Source organism: Neolamprologus brichardi, chromosome 6 (genome assembly GCF_056152115.1).
Source record: "Neolamprologus brichardi isolate AB-2024 chromosome 6, ASM5615211v1, whole genome shotgun sequence".
NCBI classification, from domain to species: domain Eukaryota; kingdom Metazoa; phylum Chordata; class Actinopteri; order Cichliformes; family Cichlidae; genus Neolamprologus; species Neolamprologus brichardi.
Genome location: NC_142109.1, coordinates 24,623,791 through 24,646,086, shown reverse-complemented (window position 1 = coordinate 24,646,086; position 22,296 = coordinate 24,623,791). Strand labels below are relative to the sequence as shown.

General features: G+C 41.1%; 1 protein-coding gene across 1 annotated transcript in view; it reads left to right on the top strand.

The window, feature by feature from the left end:
- Positions 1 to 283: 283 nt before the first annotated feature.
- LOC102781458 (dolichyl-diphosphooligosaccharide--protein glycosyltransferase subunit TUSC3) overlaps positions 284 to 22,296 on the top strand; it is an 83,940-nt gene continuing 61,927 nt past the window's right edge. The window contains exon 1 of the mRNA XM_087841892.1: positions 284 to 424. Coding sequence (XP_087698018.1) covers positions 320 to 424 — 105 coding nt within the window. The 5' untranslated portion in view covers positions 284 to 319. The remainder of the gene's footprint in view (positions 425 to 22,296) is intronic.

The window sequence follows — 22,296 nt, the reverse complement described above, 5'->3', positions numbered from 1 at the left end:
TTTAGCTTCACTTGGTTGCCCTGAAATCATAATTCTACAGAATAATGATGTGACTACAGCCTGGCTTTTTTCATTAACTACTTAGGTCAGGGTCATAGATTATAAATGAGAGGCAAACCTAAATCATGGAAATAATACAGTTTTTTGGCTACGCCTCCTCCAACGCATGGATCAGAAACGTATTAGCAGGACAGTACTGTGAACGTTAAAACTACAAACCCCAGAGGTCTCCATATTCAAATCCTTTTCCGCTGATTGGATAACGTAGGATCCAATCGCTTGGTCGAGACGTGTCTCGCATTCATAGCATCCTTCCGTCATGGCGTCTGTTTGGGCTAAATCCATTGTTAACCTGCAGGTCTTGGCTGTTTTTTTCTGCCTAATGGTATGTCTGCCACCGGGGGGAGGACAGAAGAAGAAAGAGGTAATGTTTCAACCGTAAAAATGTGTTTTTCATGTAAAATGGCCACGCTACTCACTGAAAGGGATGTGCAGGTTTAACCTACCGGTGTTTTTTAAGCTAGCCTGGGTTAGTCAGAATTCCCAGGAAGTAACTCAGAGAGAGGCTCTTGACATGCCGTTTCTTAGTAGCAATAAATTCCATTGGTGCCAATATGTGTTTTAAAGAAAAGTCTTATAAAAAGGTGTGCTTGTCACGTTTTCTGCGTCACTACGCCCTCCTGTGTTTCTGACGATGACAAAAGGATGAATAAGCAGAGCAAGCTAAAGCGGGCTGTCAACAGCTGCTGTATGTAAAGTGTGTTTTGTTTGGAAACAGTTTCTATTGGTGCTTTTTGGCACTGCTCACTCAAACACTGGTGCAGTGTGGCGAGTAATGACTTTATTTTGAAATCTGTCAGAATAGGAAGTGTTACGGTTTACTTATCAGTAGTTTAATAATGCTGGTGAGGATGCCAGAATAACCACAACTGATAGCAGCGTGCTGAGGTTTCTGTGATGTGCCGGTTGTCGGATTAGTAAAAGAGGGTGATGTGGTTTTATTGAAGTAATAGTGGAACTATTAAAGTTGATTAATAATTAAAGAATATAAAGCCATTCATCGAGTAATTTGAATAATTTCATTACAAAAAAATTTACTTAGATGTTTTGTTTAACACAGGACTCTGTAGCGCGCTGTGTGTTAAGCGATGTATACGTGAGCGTTTCACCCACATTTGTGACTTAAAAAAGACCTGCAATACAAACGTATTTAAGATCAGTGTGTGAATAAAAAGTCTGAAAACATTAAGCCCACATACCCTTCAGTTTTAAACAAAAACACTGATAATTCAACAATGCAAATGATGGAGCCGTTACTGAGATGGTGAGCTAAGGCTGAGTGAAAGAAAATGTTTTCTAGCATCCAAAACAGCACTGTTGTTCCTGTGCTCACCTTTCAAATCTTTACTGGAAAAAAGTCAGCTAGAGTCCTTCATCAAACCACCTCATCAATAAACTCTGACATGAAGAAAAGCAACCTTTGTATCTGCTCCAATAGTATTTATTTCAAGGCTTTCGTAACATTTTCAGTTTAAAAGTGAAATCGTATAAAACATTGTATTATTTAGATTGCACTAATATTTAAAAATATAAAAATTAAAGCTCTTTTCATAAGCAAGTAACACTGTTCATGGGCCATTAAACTCTGAGCCAAGACCTGAGGTTTGTTAGATTGGAGACTGAATTATTATTAATAAAGGGGACTCGAGCCTGGAGCCTATTCCAGTTGTCATAGCGCAAGTATCATAGTTGCAAGTATGTCACAGGGCTAACACACAGAGACAGACAGCCATTCGCAATTTAATATTATCTACTACTAGTAACCTAACCCTGCATGCCTTTGGACTGAGGGAGGAAGCCAGAGTATCTGGAGAGAACCCACGCAGACATGGGGGCAACATGCAAACTCCACACAGATGGTGAAGTCGATGTCAGGACCTTCTTGCTGTGAGGCAACAGTGCTTTTTTTGACAGATGTTGTATACAGTTAAACTTACAATTTCTAAAATGGAAAAGAATAAGCAGTTCATTCTGAAAGATCTGTTTTTTCTCTCTTGAATATTCATCATTGCTCATTAAAAAAAAAGTATTTCTTATCTGATTAATCGATGGAATAATTACTTGAGATTACTCAATTACTAAAGTAATCGATAGCTGCAGCCCTAATAAAGTGAAGAAGTTTTTAGTGTTTTTACTGGTTAGAGTTCCTTCATACAAAACATCTTATTTTCCTTGACATAAAATTTGAAATTTGTCCATATGTCTGCTCTTGTCTTCCTCTCGATCACTGATATTTTTGGGGGTTTTCATGAGAAACAAGGAGCATGACAGCTAGCTGAACCACCCTTCCAACACTGTTTCCTGCATGCAGATTAAATTACAAGTGTCTAACCTTATTGCACAAGAGATTTCTTTTGATTGAAGCACTTCATCTTGCCTTTCTACTAGGGATATTCGTAGTGACTTTCTTAATCAACTAAATGTGAAAAAAGAATTAGGCTAACTGACCAGTCAAAAACTAAGAAACCCTGAGCTATCAAGTTAAATCTGAGAACTGTTTAATGAACATGTTTAATGACAAAGTCTTAAGTTTCCTCCTTAATGGCATATGTGTCAAGACTTAAAATTTTACCAACAGGCTTTAGTAGTTTTTGCTTGAACATGTAGTTTTTATTGCTTTTGCTGGCATCAAATGTAGATATCTGTGATGCAAAAATCGAGAGAAATAAAAGTGTAGAACCTCATGCTTGTTTGGTCATAAAATCTTGAGCACCTTTTCTAAATGCTCTTGACTGCACTGTCAGCCAAAATGGTTATCATATTGGGTGGTGGTGCAGGAAGTGGAGTCAGCATCTAGTCAGATTTAGAAGTAGTTTTAGGTAAACTCGTCAGCATTCAGCTAAGAGTATCGGACTGTGTAGAAAAGAGCTACAAAGCACAGCATGTATCAGGCTCTTTTTCCATCATATGTTTTCCTATTTTATTTATTGATAGAACATCATATTTTTAAATATATGTAGCCAAACATTTTGTGCTACCAATCTACAATCCACACAAACACAGTAAAAGCCTGATACTCCCAGCATCAACTAGGGAGTTGAAACAGGAACACTTTATTTTTAAAACCTTAACATTCTGTGAATTTAGACCAAGCCATGTTTAAAATTACATTAATTCTGCTTTTGAACCGTTTGCAGTAAATTCATCTTTAAACTAGCACTCCTTAAGTTTTTACCCAACAATTAGAATCAGTGATAGTGCCACTGGCACTGAAAATGCAAAAGTGCAAGTTTTATTGTTTTACATTTTGACCTAATATAAAATACAAAAAAGATGCAAACTTTTTTGTATTGTACTTTTTAAAACATAAATACAAAGGGCATGTTAGATGCTTGCCTGTGACTCTAGATGCTTGCCTGACAACACAGAATACAGAATGAAGCATTAAATAAGCAGGTTCAAATTTAATAAGCATAGCCACAAAAGTATAAAAATGATATATCAGCACTCTGGGATATCTAGATGTTCTAGACCAGATTGGATTTTATAGTCCTTTGCCATTGTAGGAATTTTATTTGTCTACATAGTCATGATCAGTGGATTTGTATGTGGTAATGTATGTGGGTAACTTCAGTTCAATAATAGGTTTTTGTTGGTTTATCTGCAGAGTTGATTGTAACTTGTGTTGTGATTCTATCCTGTAATGGTTTCCATTATTAAAATTACAAGATCATTTTCTTGCCTTTCATTTCCTTTAGCTATATGTGGTGAAGTTATTTACCTAAAGTCTGATGAACCCTGCTGACTATAGTATGTTGAACAGTTATATATTTTTATAGACCACGGGACTTGGATCAAGTCAGAATGCTGTTGTGCCTTTCCTGTTGGACCACCTCATCAACACCTTTCTTCTGAGCTGACTTTGAAAATGAATAGAAAATTAATTGAGTGGACTAATTGTGGAATGAGTACAAGAAAGAATGCATGGACAAATACATGACAGGTGAATGAACATCTGAATGAATGAATTGAATGTGTCAACTAATGAATGAACAAAGAACTGACTGAGTGTAAGAAATTATGAATAAATGACTGATTAGCCACTGATGAAAAAGTAGTTGAATGAGTGAGCAAATGAATGAATAATTGAAAATGGCAAGTTTGCTTTGCAGCTTGCTGTAAACCCTTTCTGTCACTACTCCTAATGGCTTGGGAGGTGTATCTGTAATTAATGTGCCGTATTGCGTCTAGGAGACTTTCAATAATTATAAAGTAACAACTTCAGGCTTGTGTATCTTTATGACAATTTTAAAATGAAAATGTGTTACTATATAAATAATCAGTTTTGTGTAGTTTGTGGGAAACTGTGGCTGGTTGAAACCAAATTTGTAATGTCTTGTTAAGTGGCAATGACAATGAATAGATTTAAAAAATAGATTATTATAAAATTCTTATTTGTAACATTATTCATGCAAGGGTAGTAAGTGCATCAGTGCTTACTTGCAGCAATGCTTTGCTTCACTTTCACAAAAATGCACAGGGGAGTTGCCTGTTATAGTCACAGTCTGTTAGACACTGACCGGCTCAAGGACACCTCTGCATTACCTAATGAGTGGCAGAAAAAGCATTTCTCAATTACTTACCCGGCTTAAATTTATCCAGCTATTATTAGTTTGCTTCTCTGACATTGAACCGCCTCTCTTTAAAACTTTGGAGTTAAAGTATTTTTTCTGCCAACATTTAACTTTGGACCATCCTTTATAAAGTACCAAATAGAAGAGAGGAGGTAGTCACACTTACATACACGCACACACACAAACAAAACACACAGCACACACACACACACACACACAGAGTGAGAGACAGCCATACTTTCGATGAGCCACAGGAGAAATATTGAGGGGTTATAATGTGAGAAATGTATTTTCCCAGTTGCCTGCCAGAGGCCATAGCAGGAGAGGTGGAGGAGGCGGAGGAAGATCTTATTTAGCTGGAAATGGACAAAATGGTGAAGCAGCACTTTGTATTCCTCTCACCAATTTCTGCTCTCCCTCACTGCCCTTTCCTCTGGCTCTGGCCAATGTATGATTTAACTCTAAACTGTAGTGAAGGATAACATGATCTGAATGTTAAAGGTAAAGCTGTTAAATATTAAAATTTTGTTTTGTTAACTAAGTACACATAGGTTTGCATATTTGTTTGTTTTTTGGCTTTAGTCACTTAACTGGAACTAGATCATAGCTTTAGCTAGGGCTGTGCGATATGACCAAAATCTCATATCCTGATATAAGAATTCTATCGTCCGATAACGATATAAATCACAAAAATGTAACATTTTCTGTAAATTCTGTGAATCTCGGGCAGCTCGACTTGTGGGAAGTGTTTCCAGCTGTGCGTCATGTAGCTGGAGTCCAGTGTTTTAACTGATGCATGAAACGATACATTTTTAGACATAAGTTGTAACGGCCGCCAATTTCTTTGTGAGTATTTATTACACAGCGTGCTGCAGGCAAAAGCCTGTTCTAACGTTTGAGTCTAAGGTTTATTTTTTTAGCACCTGGCGACTCTTTTTTACTTCTCATCCGTAAATAATCTGCTCTTTCACGTGATTCAGTTTATTTTGAAAAGTCTCAACAGGATCTTGAGCTTTATTGTGAAAGGTTTATGTGGAACATAAACAAGTGGACACGCGATGCTGTTACCGTCGTTGTTGCTAACCACAACGCATAAAAACAGGCGCTTGTCCGTTCTGTAGTGTGGTTATATAAAATATACGAGAAAGAGAGAACTTTAAGAAATTAATATAGCCACTACAGTGACCGTCAAAACGATGAAAAAATGTTGCCGTAAACAGTTTATTTTGCGACACCAAGAAACAAGCGATAGCGTAAAATGAACCGATAGACGTTTTTGTATCGTCATCCGATATAAATCGTTATATCGAACAGCCCTAGCTTTAGCTCATATTTATTATTATTATTTTATTTTATTTTTTTATTGAAAGTTTTGTAATTATGACAGTCATCCACATGAAAAAAACAAAAACAGCAAAAAACAAAACAAAAAAAACCAAATCAAACAAACATAATATGCACTGACAATAACATAATGGCACAGTGACACCCTCAGATCTGCCCGGTCTGGGGGAGCTCCCCTCCACCACTTTACAGGTCCCATGTTGTCAGGTTTTTGCTACTGTCCACGCAGCGCTTTACAGTCCATCCCTGATGATATTCGGAAGGGTATTTCCAGTCTCTTTTACGAGCTGCCTTCTAAAAAAACAGTGACCATGTCCTTAGCAGGCCTTCCTTCATCCAGTAGTTGCGTGAAAATACTTTAAGCTTAAACGTTAAGCTGTGGTTATATAACCCACCACCCATCATCCCACATTACCACCTTCAACAAATCTCTCCCACTTCCTCCAGTTTTTATGAAATTGGTCCATTTTGAGGTTCAAAAAAAAATGTTAGCTCATATTTATTAAAATAATTTTTTGAGATTTTGTCCAGTCTGCATACAAGGAATCTCTTATTGATTCTTAAATAATGTAATTGAATATTCTATTTAACCTCCTAGGACCTGGCGTCCACATATGTGGACATCACATTTTGGGTTATTTAGACCAAAATACTAAATTTTGCTCTACAAGGGCCTGATATCCACTTACGGGGACATTATACTGCTACTGTCCTATCGAAATTTTAAACGAATATCCTTATATGGGGCTCTCATTTTTCTTAGAAACAAAAATCAGGTTAAAAAAAAAGCTCAGGTAATTCTTTGTTTTTACATTCATCAGGTCCCAATCAGCCCAAATATCAAAGAGAAATTAAAAATGCATGTGATGAAAGAGTTCGGGTCTTAGGAGGTTAAGGGAGGACGTTCAGGCAAGTTAGGATGGTTTGCAAACTGGAATTGGAGATTGGCCTTTTGGTCATTTGGCCATCTAGATGTGTTGGTTGGCATGATAAGGTGCGGCTTTTACTTTGAAGGAGAAAAATCTCTGTTACACTTCAAGTTTTATTATCACTTGGCCAGTGGTGTTTGTAGAGAAGTCTGACTATGCAAGCTATGGATTAGAGCAGCAATTTGCTAGTAACCAAAGCAATCAAGAGGAGGTTTTTGGTGCAGCCCTTTGCCAACAGGTCAGGAATGCACTTTTATCCTAGCAACCAGAGATTGCCAGGAGGTCATTGCCCAGTTTCTTGGCCTGTGTGTCAGAAGGCTTTGGAGATTCTTGAAAAGTATATTGGAACCTCTGTTTGGAAACATGTTTGCATCCTTCGTACAGAATGAAGTAAATCTCCTTTGTCACTATGAGTGGAAAAAAAACAAAAAGCAGAAAAATAGGTCTAAATCTGTAGCTACTATAAAAACTTTGTGACCTACTGTACATTTTGCACAAACTGAACGTTGTTCTGGCACATTTATTGTTGGCATGTATACTGCGTGGACAATCGGGCTGGGATTTGATTCCTCAAAACCAATTCTTAAGGTGTGCTGGCAGAGCACATCAAAATTGTATTTATAGTTGATTTAAACAGTCACACTGGTTTGCAGAGTTAAAAGACAGCTATCATGGGGTGTATGCAATATCCTTTAAAAACAGCACACGCTGTCCGATAATCCCTTCAGAGTCAGATCAATAGCTTTGCACTGGGAGTGACACATGAAAAGTGCCACAAAATTTTTGAGCAAGTGATGAAAATAAAGGACAGTGAGAGAGTGCTAGAAAGAGAAGTTCAATGTCTGGCTTATTTATCACCTCCACACAGCTGCTTTTGTGGGAAGTGGGAATGAATGATGGATCATTGTTTTCTGAATGAAATAATTGCAACATAGACAATATCTGATGAGTGTTGGAAAAGTGTAAGGAAAAGCATTAAAAATGTCTGTAGTAACTCTGATAAATTATTCTTTAGTGGTAAAAGGAGAAGTATTTAGACCGGGGGTGTCAAACATAAAGCTCAGGGGCTAGAATAGTCCCGGCAAACCATCTGGCTTACTGGAAGGTTGGAAAATGTAAAAGACGGCAAAGATTGTGTGACTTTAGACTGTATTTTCATACGTTTCTAAGTTATGTTTCCCACAATGTAAAATGAGATTGAAATTCCTGATCAAGACTGATGATAACAAAAACAAATGAAAATAAACAAACAAATAACTTATGGCAACAGTGCTGAAGCCTGCCTTGTTTTTAATGCCTACTTTTTGTGACTAAGCTAGAGGAAGAAATGGTCATTGAGAGAGAAAGAATATTTATATCCCTTCAGTAAGCCCTTGTTCATCACACCGGCTCTGCTAGATATTAGAGCTGGTTGTGTTTCTGTCTCAAGGCTGACCGCAGCACAAAGAAAGAACCGGTGTAAGCACTTCCTATACCTAGGTATGTGGAGTCAGGGGAGGTAAAGAGAAAAAAGTTCAGGGCGGCAGGCAAGAAGAAATTATATATCAAGAGAATTATATATCTTCAGAGAGATAGAGATTGCAAAGTAGTGGGCTTGCTACCACACCCAGGGACCAGTCTAATAAGTGGATGGGAATAATAAGAGACTGCTACCTCTGCACACAGAGGCCCAATAAACTACTGGGTAGGCCCTTCAGGGCATAACCCAAGCCACTTTCACAGTTTAGACTGGGGTTTATAAAGCTGTGTAAGCAGTATTGACTCTTGGTTTTCTGTCTGACTTGGTCATGGGAAATGCTAGCTTACAAGTTACAAATTTTGCTGATTGATTTTTAAGAACCAGCAGATACTGAGTAAATGTGTGGTTCTTTTTGTTGTATCATGTTATATTTTGATGTTTAATGCACTGTGCTGATTTATGTTCTTGAATTTGAATCCATTATCATCTTAAAATATTAAAATATTAAATATTAAAATTTATATGAAACACTTAAGAATCTAGTCAATAGGGTTTTATTTTTGAAAAGGCTGCAGTAGCTTTTGACATCATGCATTAGTCTCTGATTAACCCAGTTTAGCTGGAAACATTATTTATTTGGCACATTGCTGGATTAATTAGAGAAAAACAGACTAAAGACTGTCCAAAAAGGGCTTAAGCAATTTCTGTTAAAAATAACACTACATGTCACGGAATTGTGATTGTTAAGAAGTGCAGCTTTGTGTTTGAGTCTAATTTTAGTCTTTTAAGTTAAAAATAAATTAGTAAATAAAAGAAGATTAAATTCTGGAAGACACAAACAATTTCATTACTGGGAAGAATGTATGCTGTAAAGATGATGCTTCTGTCACAGTTGCTTTATTTCTGTCAGAACTTCCTCATCTATCTTACTAAAAACTATTTTATAAGACTGGGTGACTCAGTGATTCTCCATTTTATATGGAAATATAAACCCCATAGAATTAGGAAGGACCAATTCTGCAAGAGAATGAAGTAGGGCTGGCATTACTTAATTTCATTTTGTATTTATTACGGGTCCACTGTTTCTTGCTCTGGTTTTCATTGGATAGATGAGAACTTCCTGGATGGTAAGAGATAAGGTGTGCATTGTCCGCTATAGCAATCATGTCCTCTGCTCTAGACATAAATCTTGTTATAGATAAAATATGTGTTCCATACAACCCCATGATCTATAATGCAATCCATAATACAGGGTGGGCCATTTATACGGATACACCGTAATAACATGGGAATGGTTGGTGATATTAAAGTCCTGTTTGTGGCACATTAGTATATGTGAGGGGGCAAACTCCTCAAGATGGGTGGTGACCATGGTGGCCATTTAGAAGTCGGCCATCTTGGATACAACTTTTGTTTTTTCAATAGGAAGAGGGCCATGTGACACATCAAACTTATTCGTAATGTCACAAGAAAAACAATGGTGTGCTTGGTTTCAACGTGACTTTATTCTTTCACGAATTATTTACAAGTTTCTGACCACTTATAAAATGTGTTCAATGTGCTGCCCATTGTGTTGCCCATTGTGTTGGATTGTCAATGCAACCCTCTTCTCCCACTCTTCACACACTGATAGCAACACCGCAGGAGAAATGCCAGCACAGGCATCCAGTATCCGTAGTTTCAGGTGCTGCACATCTCGTATCTTCACACCATAGACAATTGCCTTCAGATGACCCCAAAGATAAAAGTCTAAGGGGGTCAGATCGGGAGACCTTGGGGGCCATTCAACTGGCCCACGATGACCAATCCACTTTCCAGGAAACTGTTCATCTAGGAATGCTCAGACCTAGCACCCATAATGTGGTGGTGCACCATCTTGCTGGAAAAGCTCAGGGAACGTGCCAGCTTCAGTGCATAAAGAGGGAAACACATCATCATGTAGCAATTTCAAATATCCAGTGGCCTTGAGGTTTCCAATGATGAAGAATTAACCCAGTATCGTTGTACCCCATATACCACACCAAACCATCACTTTTGTTGTTCCAAAAGTCTTGGAGGGATCCATCCAATGTGGGTTAGTGTCAGACCAATAACAGTGGTTTTGTTTGTTAACTTCACCATTCACATCAAAGTTTGCCTCATCACTGAACAAAATCTTCTGCGTGAACTGAGGTTCCTGTTCCAATTTTTATTTTGCCCATTCTGCAAATTCTGTGCGCCGATCTCGGTCATCCTCGTTGAGATGCTGCAGTAGCTGGAGTTTGTAAGGTTGCCATTTGTGTAGCTAATATCCGCCGAAGGGATGTTCGACTAATGCCACTCTCCAGTGACATGCGGTGAGTGCTACGCTGTGGGCCCTTGCTGAATGAAGCTAGGACAGAAACTGATGTTTCTTCATTAGTGACAGTTTTCTTGCGTCCACATTTTGGCAAATCCAACACTGAACCAGTTTCACCAAACTTAGCAAGCAGTTTGCTGACTGTAGCATGGGAGATGGGTGGTCTCGTAGGGTGTCTTGCATTGAAATCTGCTGCAATGACCCAGTTACTACGTTCACCAGATATCAACACAATTTCGATCCGCTCCTCACGTGTCAATGGCTGAACAAAGAGAAACTTGTAAGTAACTCATGAAAGAATAAAGTTACGTTGAAACCAAGCACACCATTGTCACCCTGTACAATTAAAATGTTTGAACTGGAAAAAATATGGAATACTAATAAATATTGGACCACTCTTTTTTTTCATTAATTAATTAATTTTCTTTTACATTGAATATAAAATGGTCCATTCCTCCACTTTGTCCTTCATTACACTCTGTTCAGATATGCATACTAAGAATGCTCATTTTTAGTTGGTCCTCTCTGTCATTTCTTTCTTGTGAAAATAAATGCATTTTTATGTTTTACAGGTCAAGAGAAATAAATATTGTATCCAATTGCCAGCTTTTCTTCTGTTGCCAATAAAACCCAAACCCAAAAAGGCATAATGGTGCCACATTTTGCACATAGAAATGTTTCATTGTACTTCCAGTTAATTCAAGGGTTATTTTGTTTGGATCTTGCTCATTAGCCATAGTTATCTGAATTATTGATGCACTAGTGTCAGGCCTGCTTTCGGAGTGACTGATGGCCCGTGCTGCTACGTCATTTTCCACCCCTGTTATTTCTCCCTTTCTATCTCTGTTCCCCCCCCCCCCCCTTGAATTTTCAGCATGTGTATCTAATTTCTGAGTGGGAAAACGATCTTCCACTCTTCCTCCCATTATCCACCCTCTTTCTGCTCCCTTGTCATGTCTCGTGTTTTTTTTTTTCCAGTAATCACCCTTTTCTGCCTTGCCATGTAACATTTTCATAATTATGTTGCTAGAGATGAAATGGTATGAAAATTTTATTTGATGATTATTGTGACCAAAGTGATCACAGTTATCATAATCATGGCACAACTAAAATATGTGGAAAATGTTCAAGAAGTACTGATGCACACAATGATTTATAATTAATTCTTCATACTGCATATAAAATGTGCAAAAGTGCTGCTTTCGTAGGAAACCAAAAGTTTGGGTTGTTTTTTGACACATAAAAACATTTAAAACATTAACTAAAAGACATTCCTTTCCCGTTCTAAAAGTTGCATTTAAGCAAATGCGATGACCTAGGCCCACTTTACAATATGGAGTCACAAGATGACGATGATGCAATGAACGCAAAAAGTGACAAACATTAACAGTCATTATTTGAGTCTACTTTTTCTGTTGAAGCTGTTTTTTAAACAGACTTCAGTATTACCGGCTTTTAAGGAACCCTGTATTTGTTTGGTTGACTCTGCAGCCTGTGACCATTTGCAGTCAGCAGAACATAGTCTGCAGACATACAATGAGAAAAGTAACACTGAACTCTTACATTATTGACAAGCTTTTCACAAGTTAGAGAAGCTACGATATTTCTGTCCTGCTATGAAAGTCTCTACATCATACACTGAACTAAAAGTTAATTTAGCCTGCATTCACTATAATGTGGAGGTTATGAAGAGATTTTGTATGTGTCTGTACACAGGGTGACCATTTTCTCTAAAGTTTCTTGGCACTCTAAAAATCCAAAGTAAGACCAAACTTTAGACTCAGTCCATTTCGACAGCTGCAAAGCCTTTGATACACTTCTACTGGCTCCCGTGTTTTTATAGACTCAAAGCAACCTCATGATGCAGTATTTCTTTGTTTGTTAAACTGTAACAAAGACATTGCAGTGTGCCCATAAATTACACAAAAATGTGGTAGATGGCATGTTTTTGTTTAATTAAATTACTATTTTGGTATAAACATAACCTTAGAGATTATTCACTTACTAAACAGAAAATCTAACTGCATTTGGTGCTTGGCTGTTACTTTTGAACCCTGATCCCTACATTTCTTCATTACTCATTATGGAAAATGCATTGTTGCTATATTGCGTTATATCTTTATGTTTTATTTTTTCCTGTCAACTCTCTTCTCATTCCATTTTCCTTTAGAACCCCCCCCCCCCAACAAAAAAACAACTTTATTCCTGAACTTCTGTCTCCCTGCTTCTGTTCCCTTTCTGCACACCCCACCACTGCATCATCCCACCATCCCACCACCACAGTGACAGGGCTTGCTACATAGCTGACATGAGGTGCCATATTATTCTACTGTGTATTATGTGTGTATGTTTGTCTCAGAGCGTGTTTGTGTGTCTGTCTGGCTTGGGGCTGATAAGACGTCATGGTGTTATCCTCCCAGACAGACCTGTGTGACACTGATGTGTTCACAGGCCACATACGCACTCACACAGAAACATATTCAAGTCCATATTATATGGACTAACATGTATACATTTGTATACACAAAGTCTTCATTATGTACTGGATTGTTATACTGAATGCCTTTAGATGTATACATGTATGTATTTATTAATGTTAAATTTCACAGATAACTTGCTATTCTTTCTTATTTTTCTTTCTGCTTCAATGGATGAAAGCTAGTGTTAAAACGGGGCTAAAACGGTGTGTGTGTTCTTTTGTGTTCCTCTGCATGAAAAAGAGATTGTCATAAGTCTGCCATATTAAAAACACTTGTCATAAGCGGGTAAGTACAGATGTGTTAGGGCAGATAGTAGCTAGGAGAGACAGATTTTTTTTTTGTTTGTTTTTTGACCTGGGCACAATATTAGTTAGTGTAGTCCATGTTAGGGAAGGTTATACCAAGAAATTGAACAGATAATGCGTTATTAAATTATGTTAACATTGCCTTTTGAAAGAATGTATTTGTCCAGAGGATGTCAGGTAATTGCTGTCGTGTTTCTGGCTACTTCTCATTTGCTCAGTCAAATAGTCTTGGAGGCCTGTCATGCAGCTGGAAGAAGCTGTGTTGATGATTATGTTTGGGGTTTGATTTTTGTGATTATAATAGCAGAAAAAAACACCTAAAAGTACTGTGAGACTAATGTTAGAATCTGCTCATCTTTCTCCAGTTAAATATATTTACTAAAAAATTCAACTCTGTCTAAGACTCCGCAGTCCTAGAGATCAATTGGCGACTCCCTTCAACCACCACTTTCTAAAAAATTGGTAAATGCACTATATTTTTTTATAGCACTTCACAAGTGCTTTCTATCTAACAGGCACACACTTTCATACTTCAATGCACGCATCAGAGAGCAGCTTGGGATTCAGTGTCTTGCCCAAGGATACTTCATGAGTATTCCCCAACCAGTTGTGACTGGTTATTGGCAGTTGCTGTAAAATTGACTGCTAAGCCCCAGTCACACAGGCCTAGAGACTGATCAGCAACCCCCTGGTAACTGCAGGTCATATTCGCCCAATTTGTTGGTAGGAGGTTGCTTCGTGTTGCTACATGAAATTTTTATATATGGTATCCATTGCTGCGCTGAAAGCATCACCGTCCTTGCGATCACTTTGGTCACCAGCAAATTGCTGCAGTGGTCCATAGTTTGACCATAGTTTAACTCAAAGATGTTAATGTTAAGTAGCAATGGTAGTGACATTCAAATTAATTGCATGCTGTGTGGTCAGGTGTTTGAACATGTTGGAGATATTTCCCCTATTGTGTTCAGTGATGAGGTTATTACACAAAAAACTAATTATTACACATGTTGCAGAGAACTCTTTTCTTAAAAGTAATGCAGTATGTTACTTAATTACCCCCAGGAGAAAATAAAATAATTTTCTTTCACGTTTCTGCATAAAATGACCCCAAAAGTATAGTCTCATAATTACCATTTAACAATATAAACCTCAGGCTACAATCCCACTAGGGCTGCCACGATTAGTCGACTAGTCACGATTAAGTCAACTATCAAAATCGTCGATGACTAATTTAATAGTCAACGCATCGTTTGAAGATCCTGAAAGACGCAGGAATAAGTAGTAGGATTTAAAAGTGTAATAATGGACTGAAACAGAGGATGGCAGCAATGCATCTACAAGGATGCCAGCTGCCGTTAAATACCAGAGAAGAAGTAGAAGCAGTCTCTGGTGTTGTAGCTATGTCCAAATTTAGGGGCCGCATTCCTTCGAGGCCACATCTATATGCCAATTACATCACACCAACGCGACAAATGTCCAAATTCGAAGACTCCTCCAAATGTGGCCAACAAATGCGTACTCCTTTTCCCCAGATTTGAAGGATGGGTCGGTGTATCCTTCGTGGCCCAACCTATCCCAGAATTCAGAGCGCAGCCCAGCCAGTTTCCAACAATGGCGGCAGCTGCTTAGTTTTAATATTACTCTTTCTGGCTCACAAAATAAACTTTTAAGATATTTTCAGGTGAGAATGTAGCTGTGTAAACTTCAAATATCTGCTCGATTTATCAAGGCATCACATATTTGTAAAAGTGCTCCAACGTTTTCGGAGACGTCCGTTACCCACCAGCCCGATAGCTGACCGGGAGGTCAAGGCTCACTAGAGCCGGTGAGAACAGCGAACTCCCGCCACATCGTTTTCATATGGCGTTATTTTTGTGCCACTATTCTGATTGCATGTAAAAAAAAAATTGCAGGTGCAAGTGTCGCATTTTGAGGAAAAATTTATATTGATCGAAAAAAAGCTAAATTTGAGTGAACAAAATTCATTGCTGCGTGCAAAAAATGTATTTCAGTGTTCCAGCTGACCGGGTGGTCACTCGGGTTAAACATAATATATAAGGCTGAACTGACAAAAAATCGGCCGACTACACCACCAGGTGTTATAGGAAAAACCATAAAGCCTTTGAACTAAAACAAACGCTGTTGTGACAGTGATGTACACTGTCTTGTTGGTATATATGTATGATTTGTATCACCTTCATGTTTCCCTCTCACCACATATCCAAACAATATCATGACCAGCAGCTTTTACAGCTGTGGCTCCAGCAAACAGCTGATACTAGAAATTAATATTAAATAAATTCTAACAACAGCTGCTCAAGCTTAAACGTGCTGCTGTTGTTTAGCGCAACATTCGCTGGTTTCCTCTTTCTGGCGCAAAGTGGGCGATAAACAAACGAGAGATGATCAGCTGATCATTGATCAGTTTCATGATTGAAGTAGCAACAGGAGAGGGAGGGGATGAGCATGAGAGAAGAAGAAGCAGCTGACAGTGTAAAGACAGAATAACTCCAGCTTTGTCTTTTTCATTCTAGCTGAAGTACGGGACGAATCGCGTTCCTTTTCCCCTCAATATTGTAATTGGTCCAGCCCAGAGTTGATAATGACCAATTGGCTAATCCACCACCTTTCATTGTTTATACCATTACAAAAACAAATAAACAAACATAAAAATGAAAAATCATTATTGGCTCACCGGGCAAATGCCCGGTATGCCCAATGGCCAGTCCAGCTATGCGGTCAGCTGGTGGGTAACAGGCATCTCCGAAAACGTTAGAGCACTTTTGCAAATATGTGATGTGTTGATAAATCGAGCAGACATTTTAAGTTTACACAGCAACATTCTTGCACGAAATTGTCTTACAAATTTATTTTGTGACCCAGAAAGACTAATATTTCAAACTCCGGCACTCTGTGTTCCTCCGCTACTGCCTCGTTTGTTTTGGACGAAATGGATTCTGGGATATTGCATTTCGTCATTTCGATCTGATTGGAGATCAAAACAGCCAATCAGATTTTTTTGCATCCAAGTCTGTGATTGGCTGGTTTTGTGGCGCAAATATAACGGTGTACAGAAAGAGTTGAGCGCGCACGGGCAGAAATGTTGAGAGTGCAAGCAACACATTGCGAGCAAGCGCAAATGCAAAAACTGAGCGAGAGGGGCTGCTATTGTGTGTGTGTATGTGTGTATGGATAATAGCAAACACTGAAATACATTTTTTGCATGCAGCAATGAATTTTGTTCACTCAAATTCAGCTTTTGTTCGCTCAAAATAAATTTTTCCTCAAAATGCGACACTTACACCTGCAAATGTTTTTTACGTACACTCAATTTTTTTTACATGCGCTCAGAATAGTGGTACAAAAATAACGCCATATTTTCAAACCTCCCGCGGTCTTTTGCTACTCAGGTTAAATATGATATATAAGTCACTTAGATAACTTAAAAATGTTATTGTTTGGATTTTTTCAGTGTTTTATCTGTTCCTGAGTTAATCAGTTTGGCTGAGATTAAAGTTATAGTTTTCACACAGCTGAATAAACGTCAAACAGAAAACTGATTAAAAAGAAGTGTGAGATGGTAGAGAATTTACTCCTGTGTCCTGTTATATTTTAGGGAGCAAAGAACAGACGGCTGAGTTTATTAAACTCCAAATCTGCAAAAAGTTTAAGTTTATCATCTTTTCTTTATTTTTAGTTAGCACATACCTTAAACACTTCAAGCTGTAGGCTAATGATAGTTACATAAAAGCAGATGCAGCGAAATACTGCAAAAGTAATTGGATGGAGCTTCACACTGAAAATGGGTAATGACCCAAAGCATGCTGCAAAGCAACCAAAGTATATCTCAAGCAAGTAAACTGGATATTCATCATTGCCCAAGTTGGTAACCCGGTGTCAACCCAATAGAGCATGCTTTTCAGTTACTGAAGTCAGAGAGACTCACAAACAAGCAGCATGAGAAGGTGGCTGTACTAAAGAGCTGACAAAGGGAAGCAACATTTTTTTACTCTTAGTATTTAAACTTTCGAGGATATGAGAATGGGGAACTGTGAAATGAGTATATAGAAATTATTATGATTTATAAAAAGTTAATTCAGTATGGTTGTTTAACTCTTTTAATTAAAGTGCTCTTGTTGTCTAATTTTAAATCCATTGTGGATGGATTTTGGATGGATTTTAAATCTACAGGCAAAACGACATGGGTGTTGTCCAAATAATTACAGAGCCAACTGTGACACAATGAACCAAATCAGTTTAGATTAAAGCTGAATGCCAAATGTCTTTTACTGTCAGACATCTATCTATTTCTCCCTTTCACTACTATGAGTTTACTAATTTTCGAAACTCTTGCTCTTGACCCTATTGGAGTTCTAGATAGGATGAAGTGTCATCAGTTTTAGAGTTTTTACTTAAGACAATTATCTGGGAAAACTAAAGTGAAGTCACATTGCTTCATTTAAGTCATATGAATCTAATAACACCACTGTCTTATTTGAGAAGTAAAAATCTAAAACTATTACATGCATGGTACATAAAAACTAAGAATCATGCATAACGTCTCCTCCGTGAATCGCAACCTTATCGTGGTGGAGGGGTTTGTGTGTCCCAGGGATCCCAGGGGCTATGTTGTCTGGGGGCTTTTGCCCCCTGGTAGGGTCTCCCATGGCAAATTGGTCCTGGGTGAGGGACCAGACAAAGAGCGATTCAGAAGACCCCTATGAATAAAACACCGAGGGAACAGTTTACCCTGCCCGGGATAGGGTTACCGGGGCCCCGCCCTGGAGCCAGGCCCGGGGAGGGTGCCCGAGGGCGAGCGTCTGGTGGCCGGGCCTTAGTCCATGGGGCCCGGCCGGGCACAGCCCGAAGAGGAGACATGGGCCCATCCTCCCGCAGGCCCACCACCCGCAGGAGGCGCCATAGGGGTCGGGTGCATTGTGTGCTGGGTGGCGGCCAGGAGCGGAGGCCCTGGCGGACTGACCCCCGGCTGCCAAGACTGGCAATAGGGACATGGAATGTCACCTCTCTGGTGGGGAAGGAGCCTGAGTTAGTGCGTGAGGTTGAGAGGTACCGGCTAGATATAGTCGGGCTCACCTCTACGCACGGCTTGGGCTCTGGAACCAGTCTCCTGGAGAGGGGCTGGACTCTGTCTCAGTCTGGAGTTGCCCCTGGTGAGAGGCGGCGGGCTGGGGTGGGTATTCTAATATCCCCTCGGCTTGCTGCCGGTACGTTGGGGTTTTTCCCGGTGGACGAGAGGGTTTGTTCCCTGCGCCTTAGGGTCGGGGAACGGGTCCTGACTGTCATCTGCGCTTATGCGCCGAGTGGCAGTTCGGAGTACCCAGCCTTCTTAGAGTCCCTGGGGGGGGTGCTGGAAGGTGCTCCACCTGGAGACTCTGTTGTCCTGCTGGGAGACTTCAATGCTCACGTGGGTAACGACAGCGAGACCTGGAGGGGCGTGATTGGGAGGAACGGCCTCCCTGATCTGAACCCGAGCGGTGCTTTGTTATTGGACTTCTGTGCTAATCACAGTTTGGCCATAACGAACACCTTGTTCGAACATAAGAGTGTCCATAAGTGCACGTGGCACCAGGACGCTCTAGGCCGTAGGTCGATGATCGATTTTGTAATCGTATCACCAGACCTGCGACCATATGTTCTGGACACTCGGGTAAAGAGAGGGGCTGAGCTGTCAACTGATCACCACCTGGTGGTGAGTTGGATCAGGTGGCGGGGGAGGACGCTGGACAGACCTGGTGCACCTAAACGCGTAGTGAGGGTGTGCTGGGAACGACTAGCAGAGGCCCCAGTCCGCGAGATCTTCAACGCACACCTCCGGCAGAGCTTCAACAGCATTCCGAGGGAGGCGGGGGACATCGAGTCCGAATGGACCATGTTCAGCGCCTCCATTGCCGAAGCTGCTGCATTGAGCTGCGGCCGCAAGGTGGTTGGTGCCTGCCGTGGTGGTAATCCCCGAACTAAATGGTGGACACCAGAGGTGAAGGGAGCCACCAGGCTGAAGAAGGAGTCCTATCGGGCTTGGTTAGCCTGTGGGACTCCGGAGGCAGCCGACAGGTATCGACAGGCTAAGCGGAATGCGGCTCGGGCAGTGGCTGAAGCAAAAACTCGGGTGTGGGAGGAGTTCGGAGAGGCCATGGAAAAAGACTTTCGGACTGCCTCGAAGAGGTTCTGGCAAACCGTCAGGCGTCTCAGGAGGGGAAAGCGGTGCTCTACCTGCACTGTGTATAGTGCTGGCGGAGCGCTGCTGACGTTGACTGAGAAAATTGTCAGGCGGTGGAAGGAATACTTCGAGGACCTCCTCAATCCCACTGACGCGTCTTCCAAGGAGGAAGCAGAGTCTGGGGATGAGGGGAATGACCCGCCAATTTCTGGGGGCGAGGTCACTGAGGCAGTTAAACAACTCCTTGGTGGCAGAGCCCCTGGTGTTGATGAGGTCCGCCCCGAGTTCCTGAAGGCTCTGGACGTTGTAGGGCTGTCCTGGCTGACACGCCTCTGCAATGTTGCGTGGAGATCAGGGGCAGTACCCGTGGATTGGCAGACCGGGGTGGTGGTCCCCATCTTTAAGAAGGGGGACCGGAGGGTGTGTTCCAACTACAGGGGGATCACACTCCTCAGCCTCCCCGGGAAAGTCTATGCCAGGGTGCTGGAAAGGAGAGTTCGTCCGCCAGTCGAACCTCTGATGCAGGAGGAACAATGCGGTTTTCGTCCTGGTCGCGGAACACTGGACCAGCTCTTCATCCTCTCGAGGATACTTGAGGGTGCATGGGAGTTTGCCCAACCAGTCTACATGTGTTTTGTGGACTTGGAGAAGGCATTCGACCGTGTCCCTCGGGGTGTCCTGTGGGAGGTGTTGCGGGAGTATGGGGTGTCTGGCCCATTGCTACGGGCCATTCGATCCCTATACAACCGTTGCAAGAGCTTGGTTCGCATTGCCGGCAATAAGTCGGACTCGTTCCCGGTGGGTGATGGGCTCCGCCAGGGCTGCCCTTTGTCACCGGTTCTGTTCATAATTTTTATGGACAGGATTTCTAGGCGCAGCCAAGTGGCGGAGGGCTTTCGCTTTGGTGGCCTCAGGATCTCATCTCTGATTTTTGCGGATGATGTGGTTCTGTTGGCTTCATCGGGTGAGGGCCTCCAGCTTACACTGGAGCGGTTCGCAGCCGAGTGTGAAGCAGCGGGAATGAGGATCAGCACCTCCAAATCTGAGGCCATGGTTCTCAGCCGGAAAAGGGTGGAGTGCCCACTCCGGGTCAGGGATGAGGTCCTGCCCCAAGTGGAGGAGTTCAAGTATCTCGGGGTCTTGTTCGCGAGTGATGGGAGAAGGGAGCCGGAGATCGACAGACGGATTGGGGCTGCAGCTGCAGTAATGCAGACGCTGCACCGGTCCGTCGTGGTGAAGAGGGAGCTGAGTGTAAAAGCGAAGCTCTCAATTTACCGGTCGATCTACATCCCTACCCTCACCTATGGCCACGAGCTGTGGGTAGTGACCAAAAGGACGAGATCGCGGATACAAGCGGCGGAAATGAGCTTCCTCCGAAGGGTGGCTGGCATCTCCCTTAGAGATAGGGTGAGAAGTTCGGCCATCCGGGAGGGGCTCAGAGTAGCCGCTGCTGCTCCACATCGAAAGGAGCCAGCTTAGGTGGTTTGGGCATCTGGTAAGGATGCCCCCTGGGCGCCTCCTGGGTGAGGTGTTCCAGGCATGTCCCACCGGGAGGAGGCCCCGGGGCAGACCCAGGACACGCTGGAGAGATTATATCTCTCGGCTGGCCTGGGAACGCCTTGGTGTTCCCCCGGATGAGCTGGAGGAGGTGGCTGGGGAGAGGGAGGTCTGGGCCTCTTTGCTTAGGCTGCTGCCCCCGCGACCCGGCCCCGGATAAAGCGGATGAAGATGGATGGATGGATGGAACAACATGATCAAAACACAGGAAAGTGCTGGTGACAAATACGTGATCTCATATCTAAGGATGGGAATTGATATGAATTTAGCGATTCTGATTCATTTAAAGCGCCTTGAAGCAACTTTTGTTGTGATTTGGTGCTATATAAATAAAATTGAATTGAAATTGAATTGAATTGAATTGATTGCAGTGCTAATATCACTTATCTATTTGAATCCTTATCAGTTCTCGTTGACTTCTCACTGGCTCAGCTTTGGGAGTCACCAGTAACATAGGTTACTTACTCCCATAGCAAGTAATTTGTTACACTACTTGTTCCATTACTTTCTCTGTAAAATGACCTAACGCATTGTCATAATTACCATTTAACAATAGTGGACTATAGGATAAAATCCCTATCCTAATGAGGACCCACATATGATCTTATTCCTAATATTTGGGTATGAAGAGAGGGCTGACTGGACAAGGCAGCTTTGAAAATCGGCACAAAGAGATTTGAAAGCGATTGCCATAGTGATTATATTTTAAGTGATTATATCTTTGAAACATGAACAGGTAGAAACAGAGGCTGAAACCTGCCTGTTCTGGGTCAGGGAACTGTGCTGGGGTCAGCATTCACTCAACTGTAACATCACTTTGAGTTCTTGGCTAGCTTAGCATTAGCATGCTATCTGTGCAGATGCTTGCAAAGAGCTGACGTTCTGTTAAAAGTATAATGAGGTTGTTTCTGTCCTGGATGCAGTTTGCACTTTACCATTTCAGTTTTGTGCAAAAAATTAAATAAATAAAAAAATACAAGTAATATTTATATCCATGCTGCACACTGTGTCACTATTTTCCTCCTCTGGCACACAAACTGAAATCAGCTGATTGCAGCGCAAGTGCAAGTAG